Source organism: Microcebus murinus, chromosome 10, assembly GCF_040939455.1.
Source record: "Microcebus murinus isolate Inina chromosome 10, M.murinus_Inina_mat1.0, whole genome shotgun sequence".
Taxonomy (NCBI): Eukaryota; Metazoa; Chordata; class Mammalia; order Primates; family Cheirogaleidae; genus Microcebus; species Microcebus murinus.
The window spans coordinates 43,705,833-43,732,919 of NC_134113.1; the positions used below are offsets into that span (position 1 = coordinate 43,705,833).

At 35.7% G+C, this 27,087-nt stretch overlaps 1 protein-coding gene across 3 annotated transcripts in view; it reads right to left on the minus strand.

The window, feature by feature from the left end:
• Positions 1-27,087, minus strand: part of TBC1D15 (TBC1 domain family member 15) — a 66,926-nt gene that overhangs the window by 36,263 nt on the left and 3,576 nt on the right. For 2 of the 3 annotated variants that reach the window (XM_012738840.2, XM_012738839.2), the window contains exons 2-5: positions 15,107-15,205; positions 14,265-14,339; positions 6,049-6,187; positions 693-903 (exon numbers count right to left, since the gene is read on the minus strand). In XM_012738840.2, the coding sequence (XP_012594294.1) occupies positions 693-903; positions 6,049-6,187; positions 14,265-14,339; positions 15,107-15,205 (524 nt within the window). Of the gene's footprint in view, positions 1-692; positions 904-6,048; positions 6,188-14,264; positions 14,340-15,106; positions 15,206-17,980; positions 18,025-27,087 lie in introns of all 3 variants that reach the window. The other variant, XM_076007164.1, reaches the window with a different exon arrangement.

Consider the following 27,087-nt stretch of genomic DNA (forward strand, 5'->3'; position numbering starts at 1 on the left):
AGGTACTTCTCCTCCCTTCCTGAGAGCTTCCAAAGCACTTTGCACTTCTTCCATCTTAGTTCTTAAATTTTAATTGCTATTCACCTGCCGGAATCCTTCACAAGACCATAAATCCTCAGAGTTCCAGGAACATGCCTGTTTTGTTCACTGCTGAATATCAAGCAATTAGCACAGTGCTTGAGATATAACAGATACTCAAAAAATATTTGCTAAGAGTAAGAACGAGTATGTACAGATGTGCATAGGTAAATAAATGTACATCAAGATTTTTGGAAAGTGAGAAGGCACTGTCTAACTCAGAAATAATATTATAAAGAACTTAGACTTGCCTGACTTAAAGTTGCAACACTACAAATAAAACTGTATATTTAACAGAAAATACATAATAAAGGGTAGACTAGGTAAATATATAATACATAAATATTAATGCATCATTTAAATGTATAAAAAATACTGGACTATTCTTTTATTTATAACAGTTATAAGATGTTAAGTCTCAGATTCAAATTACTAAAATGGTAAAATTTTATTCAGTCATTGATCCAAAGAAGTCAATATCCCAGAAAAAACAAAGTTGCTCATGCCCTCATATGCACATAGGTCACTGATGCCCAATGACAAGTAAAAATAATTTGCCTTGGGATTAATACAACAAACCAATTTCAATAAGTAGAAAATAATTTGATACTTACTCACACAATACCACATATTTTTCAAGAGAGTCAATCAGTAGTTTGCTATCTCCTTGGTGAAAGTGTAGAGCAGGGAGGACGACGTCATCCTTTAGACAGAATACCAAATACGACCAGCCCATACCCTCTTTATTTTGCTTGATTGATTTCAGGTCTGTCAAACTGAACAGGAATGACCATTTGCTTTTCCCATTTCTATGACTTGGAGCATCTTAAAAACAAGAAAGTGGGGCAAAATATTTTTGTTCACCTTTTTAAAAGGTACTGACAGTGCTCTTCATGACTGCCTAACAGAAATTTGTTGAACCTGGAGAATCATTACAGTACTCATATTACTATGGCTTCCACCTATATTAGAAATGGTAACATCCATTTTCTTAAAAAGAATGATTTTTAAAATAATTATCCTATTGCATATAAATTTTAAAAATGTTATCCCTATGTGTAAAACATATGCTGTGTCCAAAAAGTGACCATGGGTTTGGAAAAGCAGGCAGGGTGGGTTCACATTGTAGCACTACCATCTTACCAAATGAATGATCTGGGGCAAATAATTTAATCTCTGAGCTTCATTTACTTCATCTGTAAAATGGAGATAATTATACTTACCTCCCAATATTATTCTAAGAATTAAGAGAAAATACTTGCCAACTAACTAGTATAAGCCAAGTACATAGCAGATGCTTCATAAATGTTAATCTTTCACACTCCTTTCAAATAAGAATAGCATAATTCTCTTGGAGAGTCATTTTTTTAAAAAAACTACTTCTTCACTTCCTTTTGTAATTGTTTTGAGGAGATTACACTGACAATGAAGGTAAACATACTAACATAAAAAATAACACCGAAGTGAATATACAGATATTTTATTTGCAAAAGACCAAAGAACAGTGGAGAATTGAGGATGAAAAGATAACTAAGTTGTGAATATTTCAAAGACAATGAACACATTCAATCTTCTTGCTAAATTAACATTCTATTAAATCAGGACCTCAGTTCAAACTATAGTTATATAAAATACAGCATTTCCTAAGTTTGTGGCCTGTTTATAGAAGCTAAAATCCTAGGTTTGTCAATATTATCATAATTACTAACAAGCAACTTTAAGATTAACTATTTTTTAAAAATTAAAAAAAGGAAAAATGTTATATTTCTTCTCACTAATGACACTAATAATTCACTTCTAATCAAAAATGTCATTTTATTTTAACAATTTAACTCAGATATAGGCACATCATGTCTCTGAAATTTTTTTAAAAACCCCTTTTCTCTAATGATATTTCTTAAGAAGTGTTACACTATCTTGTTACTCAAGCCTTTTATTAATTCCATCCCACACTATCAATTTCACAAAGATAAACTACATATAAGACAGTTGCTTATAAGACTTGATCGATTTGTGAATGGGTAAGAGCTGAAAAAAAAAAAAAGACTTGATCGAATAAATAAATTTATCAATGTTGACCTGAATGTATATCATCTTTCTACATAGTTAGGAACATATAGCTCCATAATCTCCAATAAGATTTCCTAAACTGCAACACAGAAAGCTATAGCTTACAGAAACCTCTCTCTACAAGGAACGCAGGCACCATCAATGTTTCATGGACACTTTAATAAGTATCATTTGAAGAAGTCCAGAAAAGCAAAAGTAACTTATCTATATACAATTACCTGCCTAACTTCCACACCAGTTTAGATGGTGAATTCATATGTAAGACAGATACTAAATAAGTACCATATGTGTACTTGACTACTTTGTATAATGTTTCACTGGTATTTATATTATAGAGCTTATAACACCACTATAAACTGATACCAAGTGAGAACAAGTCTAGAATTCCAACTATCCATGAATCACTTAAGTATGAATATACTTGGATTACACAGAAAGGATATATACTATTAGCTTAGTTGGAAAGATCAAATATATTTTCAAAGAAAAACTGCAATGAAAAACTAGACATAGACAATTTTTAAAATTAAATTTTTCAAATGCACAGAGAACTTAATCTTAAATAAATACAAGAAAATCATGGAGAATAGAGAATATGAAATACTACATGTAGGCTATATAGGTTAGGAGTTTGTGCACATTTAAGAATAAAGATTTTATATAGATTTTCCCTTATTAATGGAAGAGACATATTAACATACAAAAGAAAATGCTTCACATTTCTTCACTTAAAGCCTCTGACAAACGTGAGAAAAATATTACAAATCAATTCTGCAAGTCCCTCCACTAGACTAAGCTTCATGAGAACAGGCAATTTATTTTGTTCACAGCTGTATCTTCAGTGCTAGAAAAGTAGCTAGCATATAGTAGTAGGTATTCAAAGATGTGACTAAATGAATTAACAACCTAGCACTAAGTCAACATAAAAATAGTCTGCAGGCCGGGCGCTGTGGCTCACGCCTGTAATCCTAGCTCTTGGGAGGCCGAGGCGGGCGGATTGCTCAAGGTCAGGAGTTCAAAACCAGCCTGAGCAAGAGCGAGACCCCGTCTCTACTATAAACAGAAAGAAATTAATTGGCCAACTGATATATATATATAAAAAATTAGCCAGGCATAGTGGCACATGCCTGTAGTCCCAGCTACTCGGGAGGCTGAGGCAGAAGGATCACTGGAGCCCAGGAGTTTGAGGTTGCTGTGAGCTAGGCTGACGCCACGGCACTCACTCTAGCCTGGACAACAAAGCGAGACTCTGTCTCAAAAAAAAAAAAAATAGTCTGCAAATTGTTTTGTTGCCAACAGCTAACCACAAAAAATTGGTTACAAAGGAAAATTAACAGAAGTCAGTCAAGAATTAGTTCAAATTTTCCTCCTTTCTACTTAAGGGTAAAGAAAATTAATTAGTTCTAAGGAACTTACTACATCACCAAAAATATGTAAAAAGTATCTCCAACATACTGACAGGAGAACACTGAATATAATAAGTATAATCAGTAAGTATCCATATGTCTTGAATAGAATTAACATCAAGGACATCACATTCTATTTGGATAGGTTTTCAGAACATGACGGCAGCCTGCTGTTTTGGGAAGAAATATTTCTAAAACATTTAAACTGGTATATAAAAACAAAGAATTCAGCAGTAGAAAGTGATGAAGTAATGAAATATAAAGTTAAATGCTTTAAAGAAATACAAAGTTAAATAAGTCTTTGATAGTCAAGTTTTTAAAGGTTTGCCCCAAGCTTCCTTTGTGCCTCACCAAAAAAAAGAAAAAAGTACAAAGTAAAAAATGTGAAGGTTAGAAGACAAGAAAAATAAACGAAAGTTTTTCTTTGAAAAAAAAATTTTTAATATAAAAGAATGCTTCATAATGGCATAAATTTGAAACCTTTGAATATCTAAGCTTGAGAGTTCAAGTTTTCTACTCTGACCACACATTAAAATCACCTGAAGACCTTCTGGAAAACATATATGCCCGGGCTCCAACTCCAAAGTGTGATTTTTGGGATTTTGTTTAAAAACCTAACCTACCCAGTGGGCACCCAAGGCTCAGAACCACTAATCTAAAGAGATCTTTATTGTCAGATTATGCTTTTCTCATCCATGTAATGCTTCCTTATTTTATGAAATTCTGAAAACTCATTCCTTTGCTCATTCCTATAGCCTATTGTCTTTAAGAATTTAACAATATTAAGCAACAAACAACAACAAAAATCAATTCACATAAACCAGTCCTGAGGATCTTTTCTAGAGAAGTCAAATGACCTCACATACCAAATATACTAAAATCCTGTGGTTTCATCTTTCCTTGATATTTTGCATTCTGGTTCTGGTAAGAACCTTCCATTTCAGTAGAAAAGGAATGCTCTAAAAAAAAAAAAAAAGGAAGAGGAAGAGGAAAAGAGAAAGAAACCCATTTGTGAGAAGACTGTTTCCAAAAGATTGTGAATTACTATTTACTTCTCAATTGCCACTCTTTCCTAAAAATGATAAAATACAAAGTACAACTATTATATATGGGAATGATTCCCCAGGCCACACATGAAAATTAACTTCACTTATTAACAATGCTTATACATAAATGTAGCAATACCTACTCCCATAAGTTTTGTCTTTTTGAACAGGAAGATATGGGTAATTCCTAAATTCAGGCCAAAATCACTGAGAGAGAAAATATCCTTTTGTTATAGGACAAAGGATTAAAAAAAAAAAGACATTTTAACTCTATACAAGTATTAAATAATTTAAAAACAGATTACAAATAGGCTGGCCACATCATAGATGGGATAGCTAGATCATATATAGGGTAGTATATGTGTTCTATGGCATATGAGCTATAACTCTTACATGAACTAGCATATACAATAAAGTCAGGCTGTTATCTTGTTTTTTGGGTTTTTTTTGTTTTTTTTTTTACTAACTACATATAGATAGCCATCACATAGCAATATAGATTTAAATACAGTATGCATAGCTTAACAACAGGGATACATTCTGGTAAATGTGTTATGAGAAAATCGGAGTGTACTTAGACAAACCTAGATGATATAGCCTACTACACACCTAGGCTATATGGTATATAACCTATTGCTCCTTGACTACAAATTTGTGTAGCACCTTACTGTACTGAATACTTAGGCAATTATAACACAATGCTAAATATTTGTGTATCTAAACATACAAATGGTAACGCACTGTACTATGATGCCACAACAGCTATAAAGTCACTAGGCAATAGGAATTTTTCAACTCCATTATGATCTTATGGGACCACTGTCATACATGCAGTCCATCATTGATTGAAACGTCATTATGCGGCACATGACTATATATACAGAAAGGGAAATAGACTCTGAACGTATAGAAAGGGAAGACTGCAATGAGCCATCAAGATCCTAGTAAACACTGAAACTAGAATGGCACAGTTTAGTAGTATACTCCATCTTCCCCAGTACTTTAGGATGAAATAATATGAATTTCTTAAATTCTACTACATTAAAAAAAATGTGCATGTAAGACAGCCAAACAATTTTTTAAAGAAATGGAGTCACTATGTTGTCCAGGCTGGACTCAAACTCCTGGGCTCAAGGGATCCTCCAGCCTCAGCCTCCAGAGTAAATTGGAACTACAAATGACTAGCTTGAAACAATTTTAAAAGTGTTTCTATTTTTTGCCATTAATAAATACAGAATACAACAAGTATTTTTAAATGCTTTTTTGAAGCAACAACAAAGAGAGAGATGAAAAAGGAATATAACTAAAATATGAGAGTTATACGTATTAATGTACCAAGTATCTTTTTTCCAACTGCAGAACATTAAAGAATTTTCTTTGCACTTTTGTTTATTAGTATATTAAATCATAGCAAATCAATTTAAGATTTCAAAAGATTTAATTCATACCTCCATTGGTATGTGGTTTCTTTTTAAATGAAACTGTATTAACCATGTCCCACTCTGCTTCGTAACTGTTCAGACGTTCCGATCCTCGAAGAGTTCTTTCTTTTGGGGCCTGGGTCCATTCTACAACTGAACTGGAGTCCTAAAATAATTATAACATATAAAATATTTAAAATCTAAAACTAGAATTTAATTTCAATCCATAACATCTTCTCAGCTTCTATTTAAATTAAGTTTGTAGGTTGTGGAAGAGGACATCACTGGCGAGAAAACCAAACACTATTTCCTATCCTTTTTTACCTTGAGCATTTTTACCATAAAAAGCAAGAAAAGCTTGCCCAGATTCTCTTGCAGTTAGGGTTGCCAATGAAATATAAGAAGAAGTCAACTCAGACCTTTTGGAAATGTTTTTGCTTTCATGATAAAAGTCACATCCCTTTTCCCTTTTTTCCTGCTTTGAATGCAGCCATGATGCTTAAAAATATGGCAGCCATCTTATGACCACAGAGAAAAAGCAAGAGAACCACTGCAAAAAGCTTCAGACTTTTAGTTATTTGAGGAAAACAGCCAATCGCGGCTATTTACTTAAGCCACTATTGGTTACATATTTTCTTACTACCAAAATTAGCTAAAAGCCACCGGGCATGGTGGCTCAGGCCTGTAATCCCAATACTTTGGGAGGCTGAGGTAGGAAGACTGGTTGAGCCCAGGAGTTTGAGGCTGCAGCAAGCTATGATTATGATACTGCCCTTCAGCCTGGACAAGAGAGTGAGACCCTGTTTCTATTTAAAAAAAAAAAAAAAACTTAAAAGCAACACATCTACTGTATAGTTCTACAGAACTTCCAATTTTAAAAGAGAATAAAGGCAAAAGTCTAAAATACAGTATTAATAATTCTGCTAAATCACAAAGTTTAACTTCTATACAATAAAAGATACCATATATAAGTTAAAGACTTGGAGAAAATGTTTCTAAAATATATAACAGATAAAAGAAAAACATCCAAACTACAAAACAACTTCTACCAATTTATTTAGAAATAGACAAATATAAAAACAGAAAAATAAGCAACTGGTATGAGTAGGCAAGTCAAAGAAGAAATGTAAAGTAAAAAACAGAAAGACAGCCAACTTCAGTAACAAAAAAAGCAAGTTAAAATAAGATTTCTATTGTTTTTGCCACATTCAATTGAACAAAGATAATATCAAATATGGAAGACAGTATGAGGAAATAAACTATCTCACACTGTTGATGACAGTGCTCATTACTACTGACTCTACGAGAGCAATTTAGCCATATTTACTAAAATTCAAAATACACATATGTTTAACTACAGCAACTCTTGTTTTCATCATCTACCCTAGAGAAAAACTCACACATGTACACAAAAAGATACTTACAAAAATTTTCATTGCAGCATTGTTTGTAAAATAGCTAAAAACTGGAAATATCCTAATATGTATCAATGGAAGAATGAGTAAATAAGGAGTAGCTATGAAATACTAGGCAGTAATTTAAAGACTGATATATGTTAAAATTTTTATATAACCAATACATAATAGTAAATACAACAAAAAAGTTACAAAACAATATATGTAGTACAATTAAAGGCATCATATGCAATTAGAAACACACAGAGGAAAACAAGGTATTTCTGCACATATAAAACGTACAGATAAAGGTCTGGGAAGATATTCACTAAACAAGGACATGTGAAGGAAAAGGTTCTTGTCAAGTAGGACTATAACTTCACATTACTTGAATTTTTGCAAAAGAAATGTATTCATGTATTCCTAGTCTAATTCTTTTTAAAAAGAGAAAAAGAAAATTAGTAGGAACAGGAAGATATTTAGTATTTTAAAAGCACAGGAAAAATTAAGAAATGGAAACAGACTGAAAAATAAGGGTGAACAGTGAAGGAATGAAATTGTAAAGTGGAGGTTTTTTTCTTCCAGGTCCTTCCTTAAATGTCATTTCTCGGGGAGCCCTCTTCATTTGCCCTTTTTTTTTTTTTTTTTTTTTTTTGAGACAGAGTCTCACTTTGTTGTCCAGGCTAGAGTGAGTGCCGTGGCGTCAGCCTAGCTCACAGCAACCTCTCAATCTCCTGGGCTCGAGCGATACTTCTGCCTCAGCCTCCCAAGTAGCTGGGACTACAGGCATGCGCCACCATGCCCGGCTAATTTTTTAAATATATATCAGTTGGCCAATTAATTTCTTTCTATTTGTAGTAGAGACGGGGTCTCCCTCTTGCTCAGGCTGGTTTTGAACTCCTGACCTTGAGCAATCCGCCCGCCTCGGCCTCCCAGAGAGCTAGGATTACAAGGCGTGAGCCACCGCGCCCGGCCATTTGCCCAATTTTTGAAAAAGCAACCCTCACCACCATCCCTACCATCAGTAGTAAGGAAAGCTAAGAAGCATCTACATAACCATCCCACCTCCCTCCAACCTCTATCATCTTCCCTACTTTGCCACACAAAAGGGCTCAGAATTGGTAGGTCATGTCAGTAAGCAGAGAAATTAGGATAAAGGTCAAGCTGAAAACAGGACAACTAACAAAAGTCTAGAAGGCTGGAGTTTTTATTAATTACAGAAGGTAAAATAGTATCTTCTGAGCATACTGAGCAAAGGAATAATATATTGAAAACAGGAAAATTAAATGAAAGTCTATCTATATAATGAAGTTGGCAAGATTCCAGCTCTTTTCCTCCACTCAGTTGCCAGGAACACTGGCATCCAAGCTTACCCTTTCCAGGATGGAATCTGCAAATCCGTCTCAAATCTGACTTGTCCAAAAACACTTGGATTTTGACATTAGGGATTCCCCAGGGAAACAGCCTAGCCACATACCCTACGTAGAGTCTCACTATTACTAGGCCTATCCATACCTATAGAGAGTAAATCACTTTTGTGTAACTGCTGATAAATTTGTTTAAATCTAAGCACTACACTACAAAAATCACCAAATACCAAAGACAAGCGTCTATACAAAAGACAGAGTCCAAATCAAAGACAAAGGGGAAAAACAGGCCACTTAGAGGAAATGGACTACATAGGGAGATGAAAACATCTAGTACCCTTAAACTCCACAGAAATAAAAAGAGATATTACAACACAAAGAACAGAATGTCATTTTTTTTAAAAAGGGGGAAGGAGACACTCAGAACAAGAAAGATGTCTTAGAAATTTAAAATAGAGCAAAAATGAAAAAGGCACAGAAGATTGGAAGGAAAAGTTGAAAAAATTTCCTAGAAAATAGTACAAAAAAAATAGAAAATAGGAAAGAAAAGATTTAAAAATTTCTAGAAAGTCTGAAGAGTTCAGGAAAGAAAGAAAACAGAAACTAGAGAGGAAGAAATCATTAAAATAATTCAATAATATTTTCCAGAACTAAAAGACATTGTTCAATATTAAAAGAACCCATCAAGTACCCAGCACAATGGATTAAAAAAAGACCACAAAGGCACATTACCAAAACATATAGAACATTAGAAACAAAGAGGCAATCACAAAAGCTTCTGGAGAGGTAACAAACATAAAAAAGATTGGGAATAAGAACGTATTAGAGGCCGGGCGCGGTGGCTCACGCCTGTAATCCTAGCTCTCTGGGAGGCCGAGACGGGCGGATTGCTCAAGGTCAGGAGTTCGAAACCAGCCTGAGCAAGAGCGAGACCTCGTCTCTACTATAAAATAGAAAGAAATTAATTGGCCAACTAATATATATAGAAAAAATTAGCCGGGCATGGTGGCACATGCCTGTAGTCCCAGCTACTCGGGAGGCTGAGGCAGGAGGATCGCTTGAGCCCAGGAGTTTGAGGTTGCTGTGAGCTAGGCTGACGCCACGGCACTCACTCTAGCCTGGGCAGCAAGTGAGACTCTGTCTCAAAAAAAAAAAAAAAAAGAACGTATTAGAGGCCGGGCGTGGTGGCTCACGCCTGTAATCCTAGCTCTCTGGGAGGCTGAGGCGGGCGGATTGCTGAGGTCAGGAGTTCGAAACCAGCCTGAACAAGAGCGAGACCCCGTCTCTACTATAAATAGAAAGAAATTAATTGGCCAACTAATATATATATGTATAAAAAAATTAGCCGGGCATGGTGGCGCGTGCCTGTAGTCCCAGCTACTTGGGAGGCTGAGGCAGAAGGATTGCTTGAGCCAGGAGTTTGAGGTTGCTGTGAGCTAGGCTGACACCACGGCACTCACTCTAGCCTAGGCAACAAAGCGAGACTCTGTCTCAAAAAAAAAAAAAAAAAAAAAAGACCGTATTAGACTTAACATCAATAAACGAAACTAAACAAACCTAGGGCAAAACTTCAAAAAAAAAATCTGTGGGAAATTTACTTTCAAACTATTATATAATTCTTTGCCAGTCAGGCTTAAGCCAAGAAAACTAAAAAAAAAAGATTTTCTTGTTCTAGGAAGCAAAGGAACAAACCAAACAAGAGGTTGGCATAGTATATAGGAAACAGGGATTAAAATATGGGAAAGAAAACCCACCCAGCATAATTGCTGCACAGCAAACCAAGAGAGTAATCATTCCAGAATAAGCTTCTCAGAAGGCTTTGGGAGAAATATTTCTAAGACAATGAAATAGAAGATGATCTATTCCTTTAAATATTTTGAGAAGAAATACAAACAACTGAGTAACAGTTTTAAGGTGATTCAGAGATAAAATAGAGCTAAATCCCTACCACATTTCATGGTAAGAAGTCAATACATAACTTGTAAAAAATAGTAGCATTAGAATAATGTTATTTAGATATAGAACTGTAACTAACAAAAGAAACAGCTACAAGGTTGTTTTTTATTTTTTTATTTTTTTTTTTTTTTTGAGACAGAGTCTCACTCTGTTCCCCAGGCTAGAGTATCCTGGCATCAGCCTAGCTCACAGCAACCTCAAATTCCTGGGCTCAAGCAATCCTCCTGCCTCAGCCTCCCCAGTAGCTGGGAATATAGGGATGTGCTACCACACCTAACTAACTTTTTTTTTTTCCTAATTTTAGTTGCCTGGCTAATTTTTAGTGGAGATGGAGGTCTCACTCTTGCTCAGGCTGGTCTTGAACTCCTGATCCTTTAATGAAAAATCTTTCATTAAAAATGAAGAAAAAGTATTGAACAGAGACATAGGAAAAGAATAAAAGCATAAAAGAATTGAAAGTACAACCATTTAATAAAAATATGTTCCCATTATAAAATGGTATTTCCTGTCTCACACCATATACAAAAATTAACTCAAAATGGATCACAGATCTAAACATAAGAGCTAAAAGTATAAAACCCTTAGAAGAAACAGCAGTAAATCTTCATAATCTTGGATTAGACAATGGTTTCCTGGAAATAACATGAAAAGCACAGGCACCAAAAGGTAAAAAACAAACTGGACTTCATCAAAATTAAAACCATTTGTGCTTCAAAGGACACCACTAAGAAAGTGAAAAGACAGCCTACAGAGTGGGAAAAAAAATGTTTGCAAGTTACACATCTATTAAGAGACTTATATCCAAGAATATATAAAGAATTCTCACAACTCAACAATAAAAAGACAAATAACCAAATGGACAAAGGATTTAGAACAGGCATTTCTCCAAAGGTATAGTCAGCCCTTATATTTGTGGGTTCTGTATCCATGGATTCAACCAACTGTGGATCTAAAATATTTGGAAGAAAAAAATTCCACAAAGTTCTAAAAAGCAAAAATTTGCCATACACCTGGTACTACACTGAATCAAAAGTGAAGTGTAGGCTGGGCGTGGTGGCTCACACCTGTAATCCTAGCACTCTGGGAGGCTGAGGCAGGTGGACTGCTTGAGGTAAGGAGTTCAAAACCAGCCTGAGCGAGACCCCGTCTCTACTAAAAATAGAAAGAAATTAATTGACCAACTAAAAATATATTTAGAAAAAATTAGCCAGACATGGTGGCGCATGCCTGTAGTCCCAGCTACTCTGGAAGCTGAGGCAGTAGGATCGTTTGAGCCCAGGAGATTGAGGTTGCTGTGAGCTAGGCTGATGTCATGGCACTCACTCTAGCCTGGGCAACAAAGTGAGACTCTGTCTTGAAAACAAACAAACAAAAAGTGAAGTGTAGGCAGGCACTGTGGTAGGTATTTAAGTATCCTAGAGATGATTTAAAGTATACAGGAGGATGTCCGTATGTTATATGCAGATACTGTGCCATATTGTACAAGGGACCTGAGCACCCACAAATTCTGGTATCCAAGGGGGGTCCTGGAACCAATCCCCCACTGATACTGAGGGACAACTATACACACATGGACAATAAGCTCATGAAAAGATGTTTAATATCATTAGTCATTAGGAAAATATTATTATAAATCAAAACCAAATGACATTACTTCAGTTATGGATTGAATTGTGCTGTTCTCCCATCCCCAAAAAAGATAAGTTAAAGTGCTAACCTGCAGTATCTCAGAATGTGACCTTACTTAGAAATAGGGTTTTAACAGAGGTAATCAAGTTAAAACGAGGATGGGCCTAATCCAATATGACTAGTGTCCTTATAAAAAAGGGGAAATCAGCCAAGAGCAATAGCTTATGCCTATAATTCTAGCATTTTGGGAGGCTGAGGGAAGATAGCTTGAGGCTAGGAGTTTGAGATGAGCCTAAGCAACATAGCAAGACCCCATCTCTACAAAAATATTTAAAAAAACAATTAGCCAAGTGTGGTGGTATGCATCTATAGTCCAAGTTACTCTGGAGGCTGAGGCAGGAGGATCATTTGAGCTCAGGAGTTTGAGGTCACAGTGAGCTATGATGATGCCACTGCACCCTGGCCTGGGCAACAGAGCGAGATCCCATCTCAAAAAATAAAAATAAAAAATAAAAATAAAAAGGGAAAATCTTAACACAGAGACAGATATGCACAGAAGGAAGATGATGTAAAAACACAAAGTGGTTGCCATCTACAAACCAAGGAACACCTGAAGCTAGTAGAGAGGCAGGAAATAGATTCTCTCTCTCTCTCTCTCTCTCACAGCACTCAGAAGAAACCATTTCTGCTGACACCTCTATTTCTGACTTCTAGCCTCCAGAACAGCGAGACAATAAATTAGTATTATAAGCCATCCAGTTTGTGCTGTTTTCTTACAGCAGCCCTTGGAAACTAATACAACTTCATATCCACTAGGGTTTACTATTAATAAAACTAAAAAGACAATAACAAATGTTGATGAGGATTTGGAGAAATTGGAATTCTCATATATTGCTGGTGGGGATGTAAAATAGTACAGCTGCTTTGGAAAAGTCTGGCAGTTCCCCAAATGTTAAACAGAGTTAAGGGATCAAATAATTTCACTCCTAGGTATATATACTCAAGAGAAATAAAAACATGTCTACACAAACACTTGCACATGAATATTCAGAGCAGCATTATTTATAATAGCCCCAGAGTAAAAACAACCAAAATGTCCATCAATTGATGATAAAATTGTGGTATATCCATAAATGCAGTATTGTTCAGCAAAAAAAAAATTAATTAATTAAGTGCTATAACACAGATAAACTTGAAAACATTATGCAAAGTGAAAGAAGCCCATCACAAAAGACCACATATTACATAATTCCGTTTATATGAAATGTCCAGAATAGGCAAATCCTTAGAGACAGAAAGTAGATAAGTGGCTTCCAGTGACTGAGAGTAGGTGGAAATGAGAGGCAACTGTTAACAGGTAGAATTTCTTTCTTTTGGGGAGTGATGAAAATGTTCTAAAATTAGATACCAGTGATGGTTGAACAACTCTGTAAATATACTAAAAATCACTGAATTATTTACCTTAAGGGATGAGCGTTATGATATATATTTCAATAAAATTGCTGTTTTAAAAAATGGTACTCCCGGCCGGGCGTGGTGGCTCACGCCTGTAATCCTAGCTCTCTGGGAGGCCGAGGCGGGCGGATTGCTCGAGGTCAGGAGTTCGAAACCAGCCTGAGCAAGAGCGAGACCCTGTCTCTATTATAAATAGAAAGAAATTAATTGGCCAACTAATATATATATAAAAAAAAAAATTGGCTGGGCATGGTGGCACATGCCTGTAGTCCCAGCTACTTGGGAGGCTGAGGCAGAAGGATTGCTTGAGCCAGGAGATTGAGGTTGCTATGAGCTAGGCTGATGCCATGGCACTCACTCTAGCCTAGGCAACAAAGTGAGACTCTGTCTCAAAAAAAAAAAAATGGTACTCCCTTAGTCACAGATTTTTTTCCTTAAATACCTTTCCAGCATAGAAAATACTAGAAGAATCCAGTGCATCATCCAATGGTCTCCAGTCCACAAATACTTCAGCATCCTAGAGAGAGAAAACATGAGTTATATTCAATATAGAGCAATATTTACTTTCTCTAACTACTTATTTTTATTCCCTGAGCCCAAAATAAAATTTTAGCCCCCTTAAATACCAGCATTTTAAGTATGCCAATATCATACATAAACCATTATTTGACAACAAATGTTGTGATTTTAAATTCTGTCTAGTTTTCATTATGAAAAATTTTATTACTATACTCTTACATAAGTTTTAAAATATTCTATGTCACTTTACTGGTTTATCTAAAGTACAGACGATCCTCAACTTATGATTGTTCAACTTAAATTTTTTGTAATAGGACAGTGTGAAAGAAATACACAATCAGTAGAAACCATACTTTGAGTACCATATAAACATCTATCACTTTCAGTGAAGTATTCAATAAATTACATGAAACAGTCAACACTTTATTATAAAACAGACTTTGTGTTAGATGATTTTACCCATCTATAGGCTAAGTGCTATGAGTACGTTTAAGTTAGGCTAGGCTAAACTATGTTATGTAGGTTAGATATGTTAAATGCATTTGCGCCTTTCGATATTTTCAATTTACAATAGGTTTATCAGGATGCAATCATAAGTTGAGGAACTCGTGTTTTATTTCGAACATCATTTCCATGTTAAATTTACAACCACTATTCAATGACATAATTGTATCTTACACATAAAATTTAACTTTCTGATAATTCCCCAAAGACGAATCACTACCATAAACCATTATTATAAAAAATCACTTACTAGAAACTTACCTTTTCTAAAACACGTAATATTCCTGATATCAAGCTGTCTTGGTCGTTGGTCTTTCCACAAGATGAGTGAATATATACCCCTTCCTGTTCATATATAACCTGAAACAGCAAAAATAAAATTAATCACACTATTTTTATTCAGTACTATTTCAAATTTGTAAAAAATATTAAGAAGTGTTTTCTTATAATGCCTGGCCAAATTTCTAATTATTTCATATATAAATGCATTATTTTACACCTCAGTGTACATATAGGAATAACATTTATCGGGTGTCGGGCAGGTGGGAGGGTGGATAAGGGGATGGGTATATACAAACACAATGAGCGAGATGTGCAACATTTGGGGGATGGTCACACTTGAGGCTCTGTCTCAAGGGGTGAGGGGGGCATGGGCAATATACGTAACCTTAACACTTATACCCCCATAATACTCTAAAATTAAAAATTAAAAAAAAGTTCAAAAAAAAATACCAGATTTAGGAACACTCAAACAAATATAAACCGAAAGAAAGTTATGCATGAACTTGTTTTTCAGATTAGAGATAATCACAATCTTGATCTTCTCCATAAACAATAATATCAGACTAATTACTAATTGCTATGTGTCTCAATATATAAATTCCACTTACAATTTATATTTTTTGCTGGTGGCACGCACCTACTAGTCCCAGCTACTCAAGAAGCTGGACTTGAGCCCAGAAGTTCAAGGCTATAGTGCACTATGATAGCACCTGTGAATAGCCACTGGACTCCAGCATGGGCAATACTGTGAGACCCCATCTCAAAAGAACAAGAAGAAGAAGAGGAGGAGGAAGAGGAAGAAGAGGAAGAGGAGGAAGAAGAGGAAGAAGAGAAAAAGAAAGAAATTTAACATTTTTAAAAATTTATATTTTTCATGAACATTAAAGAAAATAATAGATTCAAACTGAAAATGGACCAGAAAATATCTAAGAATAAGAACATATGAAAGACAGGAGGAATCAATACTTTCTAACCATTCCTTATCATAGTACATTTTAACTGTAAGATCATTTGGGTGTATTTTTCTAACAGTTACAAAATTCAGGGAATAATAAGGGAATTTTAAAGAGCAGTGATGACAATAAAAAATGTTTTAAAAAAGAAAAGTGATGATGAGGACTTCTAGGAATGACTAGTGTAAGCTAGTTCAATTTCACAAATACTAAATGCTTCTATATTTAAAAGCACATAAAACATTAAAACTATATGAAGATGATTAAGAGTAATCCTTGAACAAAGTCTTATGGGAATATAGGAGAAACTTAGTTCCTAAGTAATTTTAAACATTTAAAACTCAGCTTTATTTTCTATAGGTATGATGTTATAAATTAAGATTCCATTCCTGAGACCAATTTCAAACCATTAAAAAAAGTTTTTAATTATAAAAATAAGAGGAAAATAAAATAGTCACTTCTAGACCTAAGTGCTTTTGATAGGTGAGTTTGGAACACAGTGTATTTTTCTATTTATGTAGACCTTTTATTAATATGATCACATTACTATTCAAAATAGCACAGGCCAACAACACAAGACAAATACCACCAGAACCTATTACTCCCTCATTCATAAATGTAAATGGGCAAGTATCTTCCTGTTTTTAGCTAATATTTATGAAACACTTACACACAATGAAATCTATATGCTATAACAACCCTTACAATAACCCTAAACCATAGATTGTATAACATTGTTGGGATAAGAAGCCCATTTGTGGGAATAAGAAAACTGAAACGAGATTAAATATAACTTGCCCAAGTTCAATGACAAAAACAGTAAGGTGTGGTATTGAGATTGAAACCCAAGGAGTCTGACAACAGAAAACTGTGTTCTTAGCCACTACACTATAAAGCTTCCACATTACCTTTACTGTTTCTCCCATGCGTTTGTAACGTTAATCAAAAATCAAACAGACATGTGAGCTACATATGCTTCACAGGACCCTGGGCTCAAAACTAGTCTGAGTTAGATACAACTCACATGGCAGTTTATCTGTTAAATCCTCTCAGGTATGCTGAATGAGGCAGACCATATCTTATTATCTCCATCTCCATTTTAAGGAAGAATCCAGTAACTTTACTCAAGACCATATACCTATCAAAGGAAGGTGTGGATTTCAGATTTCCTAACACCTCATCCATTAAATCTCAACTATTACTGCTTCAAGAAACTACCAGAAAATTTCCACATGACTTCCCTAGAGAAAAATAGTTTCTGAAATTGCTTAAATGCAGAAAATAATGCTGCTTCAGAACTTAAAACCAATTTTTAAATGTCTTTAAATTTATAAGCCAATGCAGCAGCATTTGGCCTTTAAACAAAAACCAACAATGACTCTCCCATCTGAACTCCTAAACATTCCACACAAGAAGCTTAGTCCCTTTTATATCATCTTGGTTTGAATCATTCAAGTACTAGAGTGCTTCGATCACTTTTTTAAGGGAGTGATTTTACTTAATACAAAAATCACAACTCTACAAGTATCAACTATTTAAGCTCAAAATACAAAAACAGAAGTCCAGAGAGTAACAATAGCAAAATGGCCGATCAGAAGCCCCTCTTACTCGGCCCCCTCACAAAGACAGCCAGAACAAGGAATAAACAACCACATATTAACAACACTAACTGCGAAAGAGCATCAGAGTGCATCACGGTGCATAACAAAAGCCACAGTGAGCACAGACTCTAGAGACAGCTAAGTATAGAACAAAAGGAAACACCCAGGACTCTAGGACCCCATTCCCTAGCAGGGATCAGCTGGGAACCAGGAGGAAATTATCTCAAAAATAAAAAGATAAGCAAGAGAATCCCAGCAACTCCCAGCAACGCCCAGCAACACCTTGGACACCTACAAACCTCAACACTGGGGTTCCCTGCAGTCTTCACAGACCAAGAAAATGCTGCAGGAAGAAAACAGATTTTTTAATGAGGACTGGGAATTGTAGTATTCTCTCGTTTCTGCTAAGGATAAGATGATTTGCTTGCTTTGTGATATTGCAATATCAACATTAAAGAAATTCAGGCAGACCCGGCGCGGTGGCTCACGCCTGTAATCCTAGCACTCTGGGAGGCTGAGGCAGGTGGATTGCTCGAGGTCAGGAGTTCGAAACCAGCCTGAACAACAGCGAGACCCCGTCCCTACTATAAATAGAAAGAAATTAATTGGCCAACTAATATATATATAGAAAAAATTAGACGGGCATGGTGGCGCATGCCTGTAGTCCCAGCTACTCAGGAGGCTGAGGCAGGAGGATTGCTTGAGCCCAAGAGTTTGAGGTTGCTATAAGCTAGGCTGATGCCATGGCACTCACTCTAGCCTGGGCAACAAAGTGAGACTCTGTCTCAAAAAAAAAAAAAAAAAAAAAGAAAAGAAAAGAAAAAGAAATTCAGGATGTGTACAGTGACTCACGCCTATAATCCTAGCACTTTGGGAGGATCACTTGAGGTCAGGAGTTCCAGACCAGCCTGAGCAAGAGTGAGACCCTGTCTTTATTTAAAAAATTAAAAAATTAGCCAGGTACACTTGTAGTGCCAGCTACTTGTGAGGTTGAGGCAGAAGGATCACTTTAGTTCAGGAGTTTGACTCTAGTCTCCAGCGTAGGGAAAAGAAAGAAAAGAAAAGAAAGGAAAAGAAAGGAAAAGAAAGGAAAAGAAAAGAAAAGAAAAGAAAAGAAAAGAAAAGAAAAGAAAAGAAAAGAAAAGAAAAGAAAAGAAAAGAAAAGAAAAGAAAAGAAAAGAAAAGAAAAGAAAAAAATAAATTTGATGCCCACCAGCATTATAATGCTCATAAGGACCTCAAATATTTTAAATTAGAGGAAGAGGCACAAAAGGTTGTACTACAGAAATGAAAAGATGAAAAGCAAAAGCAAACACAATTCTTTTAAGTAGCAGTAAGACCTAGAAATAATGCCACTGAAGCAACTTATAAAGAAGTTTGTACACTTAAGGAAAAAGGGAAGCCATTCAGTGATGTAGAAATTGTCAAAGAATGCACTGCCAAAGTTGTAGGATGCTTAGACCCTGATTACATTTCAAAGTACAAACAACTGCCTCTTTCAAGGAGAACCATAACTGATCGGCAACATGAAATTAACCTTCAACGTAACAGAACTTAACCTTCAACTTAACAGAACGACTTCGTGCAATACTTCAAAAGGAAAATATACATTATCCACTCACTTGGATGAATCAACTGATACTACTGACTTGGCAAAGATTTTATACTTGATTTGGGTCATAGCAGAAGATTTTGTTTGCTATAATAGCTCCTCACTTTGAGCACTCTTGCGAACACAGGGAATAGATATCTTCACCAACTTTCAAGATAAACGTGAAGTTGGACTGAATTTGGTAAATTCAGTGAGTGTATGTACAGAAGGTGCACCTTCCATTACAAGAAAACATGAAGGGTTTATTGCACAGATAAAAAAATATTAACAAATCCAGAAGTTCTCACTTCTTTTCATTGTACATTGCACCAACTAAATCTATGTGCTAAAGCTATGATTGTTTAAAGTGACACTATGCAATAAATTATAAGTATTGTTAACCATATTCATGCAAATGCAACACAGCATTGTCAGTTTCATAACATGCTAAAGTTGAACCATGAAGTATTCAGTGTGGATTTACCATATTATTCTAAAGTGAGTTGGCTATGGCAGGGATAAGTGTTAGCTTGTCTCTTTATCCCTGTGAGCAGATAAAATTTTATGAGTAACAGAATCAGCAATGTGAATTACTGAAAGATTTCTATAGGGATGCAGCATTTCTGTGTGATAGCATGTCAAATCAAAACGACATGAATACTTCTTTGTAAGGTAAAACCAACTCTATATATGACATACGGCAAAAAAAATCTGGGCATTTTGAAAAAAGCTTTTTTCAAAACACTTCTTCAAAAGAAAATTTTGGATAAGCATTTTCCCCAGTTCATAAAAGTCACTGATGAGCAGGAAGGTATGTATGAATCACTTGATGAATATGCAGCTGTTATAGACTTATTAATTGAAGAATAAAATGAAAGGTTTACTGACTTTGAGAATCATGACATCACACTCAAATTAGCATTTCAGCCTGACTTAGTTGATATCACCAAGGCAAACTACAGATGGAATGGATAGAGCTCTCAATAGAAGACATAGATAATGTAAATGTGGTATATATACCTAATGGAATACTATTAAGCCATAAGGAAGTCTGTCACTCAATAGAACATGGATGAGCCTGGAGGACATATGTTAAGCAAAAATAAGCCAGACACAGAAAGATAATTCTGCATGTTCTCACTCACATGTGGAAACTAAAAAAGTTGACTTCACTGAAGTAGAGAATAGGCCGGGCACGGTGGCTCACACCTGTAATCCTAGCACTCTGGGAGGCCGAGGCGGGAGGATTACTTGAGGTCAGGAGTTCCAGACCGGCTTGAGCAAAAGCAAGAGCAAGACCCCGTCTCTGCTAAAAATAGAAAAAATTAGCCGGGTCATCTAAAAACAGAAACAAAAAATTGGCGGTGGCTCACGCCTGTAATCCTAGCTCTCTGGGAGGCCGAGGAGGGCAGATTGCTCAAGGTCAGGAGTCCGAAACCAGCCTGAGCAAAGAGCGAGACCCTGTCTCTACTATAAACAGAAAGAAATTAATTGGCCAACTAATATACATGTAGAAAAAATTAGCTGGGCATGGTGGCGCATGCCTGTAGTCCCAGCTACTCAGGAGGCTGAGGCAGGAGGATCACTTGAGCCCAGGAGATTGAGGTTGCTGTGAGCTAGGCTGACGCCATGGCACTCTAGCCAGGGCGACAAAGTGATTTAAAGATATAGTATAAAGTTACATTAATAAAGATAGTGAGATACAGCCAGGTGCGGTGGCTCACGCCTGTAATCCTAGCACTCGGGGAAGCCGAGGCGGGCAGGCTGCTCAAGGTCAGGAGTTTGAAACCAGTCTGAGCAAGAGCGAGACTCTGTCTCTACTATAAATAGAAAGAAATTAATTGGCCAACTAATATATATAGAAAAAATTAGCCGGGCATGGTGGCACATGCCTGTAGTCCCAGCTACTTGGGAGGCTGAGACAATAGGATTGCTTGAGCCCAGGAGACTGAGATTGCTGTGAGCTAGGCTGATGCCACAGCACTCACTCTAGCCTGGGCAACAAAGCGAGACTCTGTCTCAAAAAAAATAAATAAAAATTAGCCAGGTGTGGAGGCGATTGCCTGTAGTCCCACCTACTTGGGACGCTCAGCCAGGAAGGTTGCCTGAGCCCAGGAGTTGGAGGTTGCTGTGAGCTAGGCTGACACCACTGCACGCACTCACTCTAGCCAGGCAACAAAGCCAGACTATGTCTCAAAAAAAAGGTAAAGAACAGAATGTGGTTACTAGAGGTGGGGAAAGGCAGGGGGGTAGGGAGATAGCCAAAGGTTGATTAACAGATACAAAAGTACAGCTAGACAGGAGGAGGAAGTTCTAGCATTCTATAGCACTACAGGATAAACTATAATTAACAATTTATTATATATTTTCAAATAACTACAAGAGCAAATTTTGAATGTTCCCAACACAAAAAATGATATATTAATTATAATTTGATCATTACACCTTGTATAAATGTACTAAAATATCACACTAGACCCCATAAATATTTTAGTTATGTGTGAATAAAATTAAAAAAATTTTTAAATAGAAGTCCAATTAAAACTGATGATATACAATAACATGAAGATACTTCTTCATTAGACTAGCATGAATTGATTCCTGACAAGTATCATTCTGCCATAAGACATTCTGCTTATGTTTATCAATAGTAATTATCAACAATTAAAAACCTATCTCCAAGCTCATTTAATATGCAAAATTATTCTGCTATAGGGTATAATTGTAATGTCAGAAATTTCATTTCAGATAACATTTTTAGTAGAACAGGCTGGTTTTATTCATGATCTCAAAATAAAAGGAAACGTTCAAATGCTATGTGATGTGATGTTTTTATTATGTATTACTTTATAAAACCATTTCTATACTATCACATTTGACCCTCACAACTCAGACATGTATTATCATTCCTCTCTTGTAATTAAGAAAACTGCAAGGAAATTAGTGATTTGTTCAAGGTTCTTCCACTACTCTGGGGTTGAGACTCTGAGGTCTGCCCTGACAAGTTTTATTTGTCCAAAAATACATAATAAAAAAGGCAATCAACTTAAGACTCAGCATGTATAGACACTGACAAAACTGTTCTAACATCCGATGTGCTGTTTGCATTTCAATCTTAAGTATTCTCCAATTACCAGTGCTGTGAACATGAGTACGTCCTCTGTGCTATAGAAAACAAAGAAAGAGCATCAATAATCCCCTTCCTTCTATTGCTTAAGATTTGAGGGAAAATAAAAAGTTCATAAGCACAGTAGCACAGACGTCACAAAGAAAAACATAGAAGTATCACAAAAAATGGAAAAACAAATACTACACGTACTCACCATTAAACTGGAACTAATTGAACAAAACCTATTTGCACATATGGAATAAACTGCAGATTTTTTTTTTAGTAAGGGAACTATGTCAGATATAACTTAGTAAAAAGTTCTGGAGACCAAACCAAACATTTTAGAATTTTTTTACCTCTAGTGTGTCAAAAGTTAGAATTAAAATGCAAAAATAAGGCAGAAAAACAGATAAATTCAACTTTCTAGATAGAGTATACTTTTACACAATCCAACTCAAGACCATGCTTCTGCCAGGTGCCATGGCTTGCACCTGTAAGCCCACTACTTGGGAAGCTGAAACAGGAGATTCGCCTGAGGCCAGGAGTTCAAGACCACCCTGGGCACATGGCAAGACCCTTATCTCTAAAAAGATTAAAAAAAAAAAAGGGCCCATGCTTGTTTCTAACACGAAAAGCTCAAAAAGATATGGAAGTTGTATAATATAGCAGTAAGTAGTTTTTTTGTACTATTCTTATACTTAAGTGAGACTAGATTTTTATTTATGATAGTTATAATCTTTATTTCCAAAAGCCAAAGATAAGTAAAAACATTCAACCCAAATATTCTAAATTTACCAAATCTGGAAACCAAACACCTACCATACATAACACACATTCTTGAACTTTAGCAAATACGTGGATTTTGTAATCTGATCTAACAACCAAAAAAAGTCACAAAAATTCAGTTTCTTTAAAAACCATTTGGCATACAGAAGATAATTTAAGCCTTTGGGTAGAGAAAGTATCCCCAGGAAATGCCAGTGTGAGCTCAGATATTATAATTGGCTCCATGCCCAAATATCCAAGCACCTATTTGATATCTCCACTTCAAAAAGGCAGCTTAAACTCAGTATGTTCTATCTAAACCTGCTTCTCTTCTGGTATTCTCAACTATGTCAAAGACATCCCATCAACCCAATAATCCTAAATGCCTCTTTCATCATCCAGACCCTATAATCTAAGTCCTCCAAACCCTCTCCTCTGACACAGATCCCTCATTTCTAGCTTAGGTCGCTAAAATAACATTCTGGTCTCTCTTCTCCAAATCTAGTCACCTTCCAATAATCTGTGTAAGGTGTGTCAAAACTGATCTTAATAAAATGCACATCTGGGCACAAGACACCTGAGCTTAAAATCCTTCTGACTCCACCCTTTACCTCTATAGTGACACTATACCTTCTGACACTCCCCAACATACAAAACCTTCCTGCCTTGGGCCACTCTGAACTCATCCATTTCCTAAAAGCCTTGTGCCTTTTTCTGTGTGTATTCTGTTCCATCTATTTGGAGTACTCTTTTTACCCTTTCTCTCTGCAAATGACTTCTAACAAATCCTTCAAAATGGCATAAGCAATAGCTGTTTCAAACTCTTCCAAACATCCTCCATTCCACCTAATCTAATTTAGAAGTTTCTTAACTCATATACTCAGCACATGTACTGAGCACCAACTAGATGCTGGGACTGAAAGGTGTCAGTGGAAAAAGCACTCACACATTGAAAAGTGTCTGACTAAACTAAGCAGTATCACATAAACCAGTAAATCAATGGCAGAGTATGATGGAGTTATGCATAGAATCCTGAATGAGATGTCCATTTTATTAATTTTTTCAATAGTATATAGTTAATACCCACAATATGCCAAGAAGAGAGCAAGCTACAAGGTATAAGCAAAATTCACTCATTGCTTTTCATAGCAGTTACAGTCTAACTGGGGATTAGGACAAGAAAACAATTACAACATATAAGTACCAAAAGGCTGCCACAGCAGGCCCTAACAAACAGTATCTTACCTAGACTCAGGAGGCTCAGGCAAGCTGAGCTAAAGTGACATTATAAGCTGAGACCTGAAGAATGACAATTTTAACTAGTAGAGTGCATGAGGAGGCAGAGGATGTATGTTGTTGGCAGAGGGTATATATTTTATACAGAGAGCAAGAGTTCCATGCATGGTTGAAACTCAAATATAGTTTACAGACAAAAACAGATCGGTTCTGATCATAAAGGGTTTTATAAGCCATGCTAAAGAATTTAAGAGTTTAAAATTTATCCTGAAGACAAAGAAAAGCCACTAGAGTTGTAGCTGGGGAATGCCATGCTCAAATTTGCATTTTCTAGGCCAACACACTGGCTACAGAGCCAAGAATGAACAGCTGCAGTAGTCCAGGAAGGGAGAGTCATTCATGGTGGCTTGAACTAAGGCAGTGGAGATGAGGAAAGGCAGATGGTTTAGAAAGTTATTTACAAGGTCAAAATGACAGGACTTCATGACTGATTAGATGTGGGAAGTGAGGGGGGAGGAGTCAAGGACAAAACTGAGTAGATGAAGTTATTTACTGAGATAGGGAGCACAGAAGGAAGAAAGTAAACAATTAGTTTTATTTGGGATGTGTTAATCAGTAATGACTGTGGAACTAAAAAAATATAGAATACAGGTGCTCCTAAGGGTAACACACCATGGAAATTCTGAGAGTTAAGAGTGAGCCTTTGAGATACAGAGGATGGTACAAATCTCAATGAAGGACAGATGGCAGAAACTATTATTGAAGGATATGAGTTGTGCCACAAAATTTCAGACCAGAGACAAATAATTTAGCAGTCTGAGGAGACACACAACTAAATGAATGATTTCTCTTATGCAAGCAAGTACATACAGTATTTCCTTCCTCCAAAAAGTGAAAATAAAAAGGCTGAATTATAATATTTCATCTAGTCCTAGTACCAATTTCTAATCAAAGTCTTAATATTTTCATTCTTCAAAAAAGCCATGTTTTTATTAATTCACAAATTCAAATGAATTAAATTGCAAACTACAGAAGAAAGAATTGCAAACTACAGAATAACAACCAATTTGTATCCAAAGAACTCAGCACACAGCAGGTATTCACATATTTGTTAAAGAATGCCAGAAAAGAAAAATTACATACTCCTATTATATCCTAGGTAACTACCATGGTACAAGATCTAGTCTAGGAAAAGAAAAACTCTACAGGAAAGTCTAGGTACTAACAATATTATTTATCTTTCTAAAGCACAAAAATTTCAAAGGACTATAAACATATCTAAATTTGACTAGATAGAGTCAATTTTAAGCTACAAAATAAATTCTTACTTTTTAGTAAGAATCTGCCATTGAAACAAATTCTGACTAAGAAAAAGTAATAGCTGATTTCTCAATTGTTTCAAGTTGCTTGCAATGGAACAAAATTCTAATACAATTATGGAGAAACGTAAAATGAATGGAAGTGTACTACAATTGTATTTCACAATTCTGAAACAAGCAAACTATATTAGTGGACCCATCTCTCACTTTAATCCCTTCATTTTCTCTAACTTTTTGTTTTTTTCTCTTCACTGACTACCTACTGTGTGCCAAGATCTATGCTAAGAGCAGGTGCAACATTTCAAGATCTGACCTCACGATGATTATTAGTCTGTAGGTCTTCAGAATATAAACACTGACTAAAATAGTACCCACATCAAGGTCTTGAAATTCATATTGTATTTCTTATTCAGACAGGTAAGGGTGTGATTGTTAGTTAATGTTTTTCTTCTGAAGAACTGAAGTAAATTCCAAAGGCAGGGGCTATCTGATGCCTCCTCAATGCCTAATATAGTATGGAACAAATTAGGTGCTAAATAGGTATTTGTTGAATAAATGAATGAAAGTAACTGTAACCATCAGGGACACTAGAAAAATGCCAAAAACTATTTCACATTATCTCCCTTTTCCTCCTTCTCTGTGATAGGTAAATTCAACTCATTCCATTAATTCAATTCTGATCTCCTGTTAGAACAAAAGCAGGATGGCCTTACAGTCAGTGTCCCTACTTCTCCCAAAAATATTCATATGAAGTCAACCCTTCGCCCCATTTGGTTGACTTTTAATGCATATGGTTCTAAACTTTTCAGAATAGCTGTACTCCAAGAACTAATCAAGGTTATTAATCAAACTCAAATCCATTTTCAAATGCACAACTAAGAAAAACAATATATATGTAGGACTGAATCCATTCACACATGCTGACAAACACTAACTCCTGAATTTAGCCAATCATCAGGGAACTGAATACATCATATTGGTACCCCGTACTTACTGAACTACCCATTGGCATGAAACCTAGCAAACTATTTACAGGTCCTTGTTTTTCTTTTACCAAAAGGATATAATATGCTGTATAATCATATTCATTATCTTATACAGGTGAAAGAACCCACAGAAAACTATACATCTTGGTCTAATTTCCAGAAACTCGTGTTTTGGGGGATTTTGCTTTTTATTTTATCATGGATCTTGCAATTCTTATAGCTTATCATGTTTCTCTCTTTACTTTGGTTGTTGGAAAACTTATAGCCAAATTGTAGCTCACTAAAGCATACAGTTTATTTAATAATCATATTTCCAGTTCCATCTATCTTTCCTAACTTTCCTTTTGCTTCCTTCTAACTTATAAATAACTGTATTCCTTTTATATTTGTGAGCAGCCTT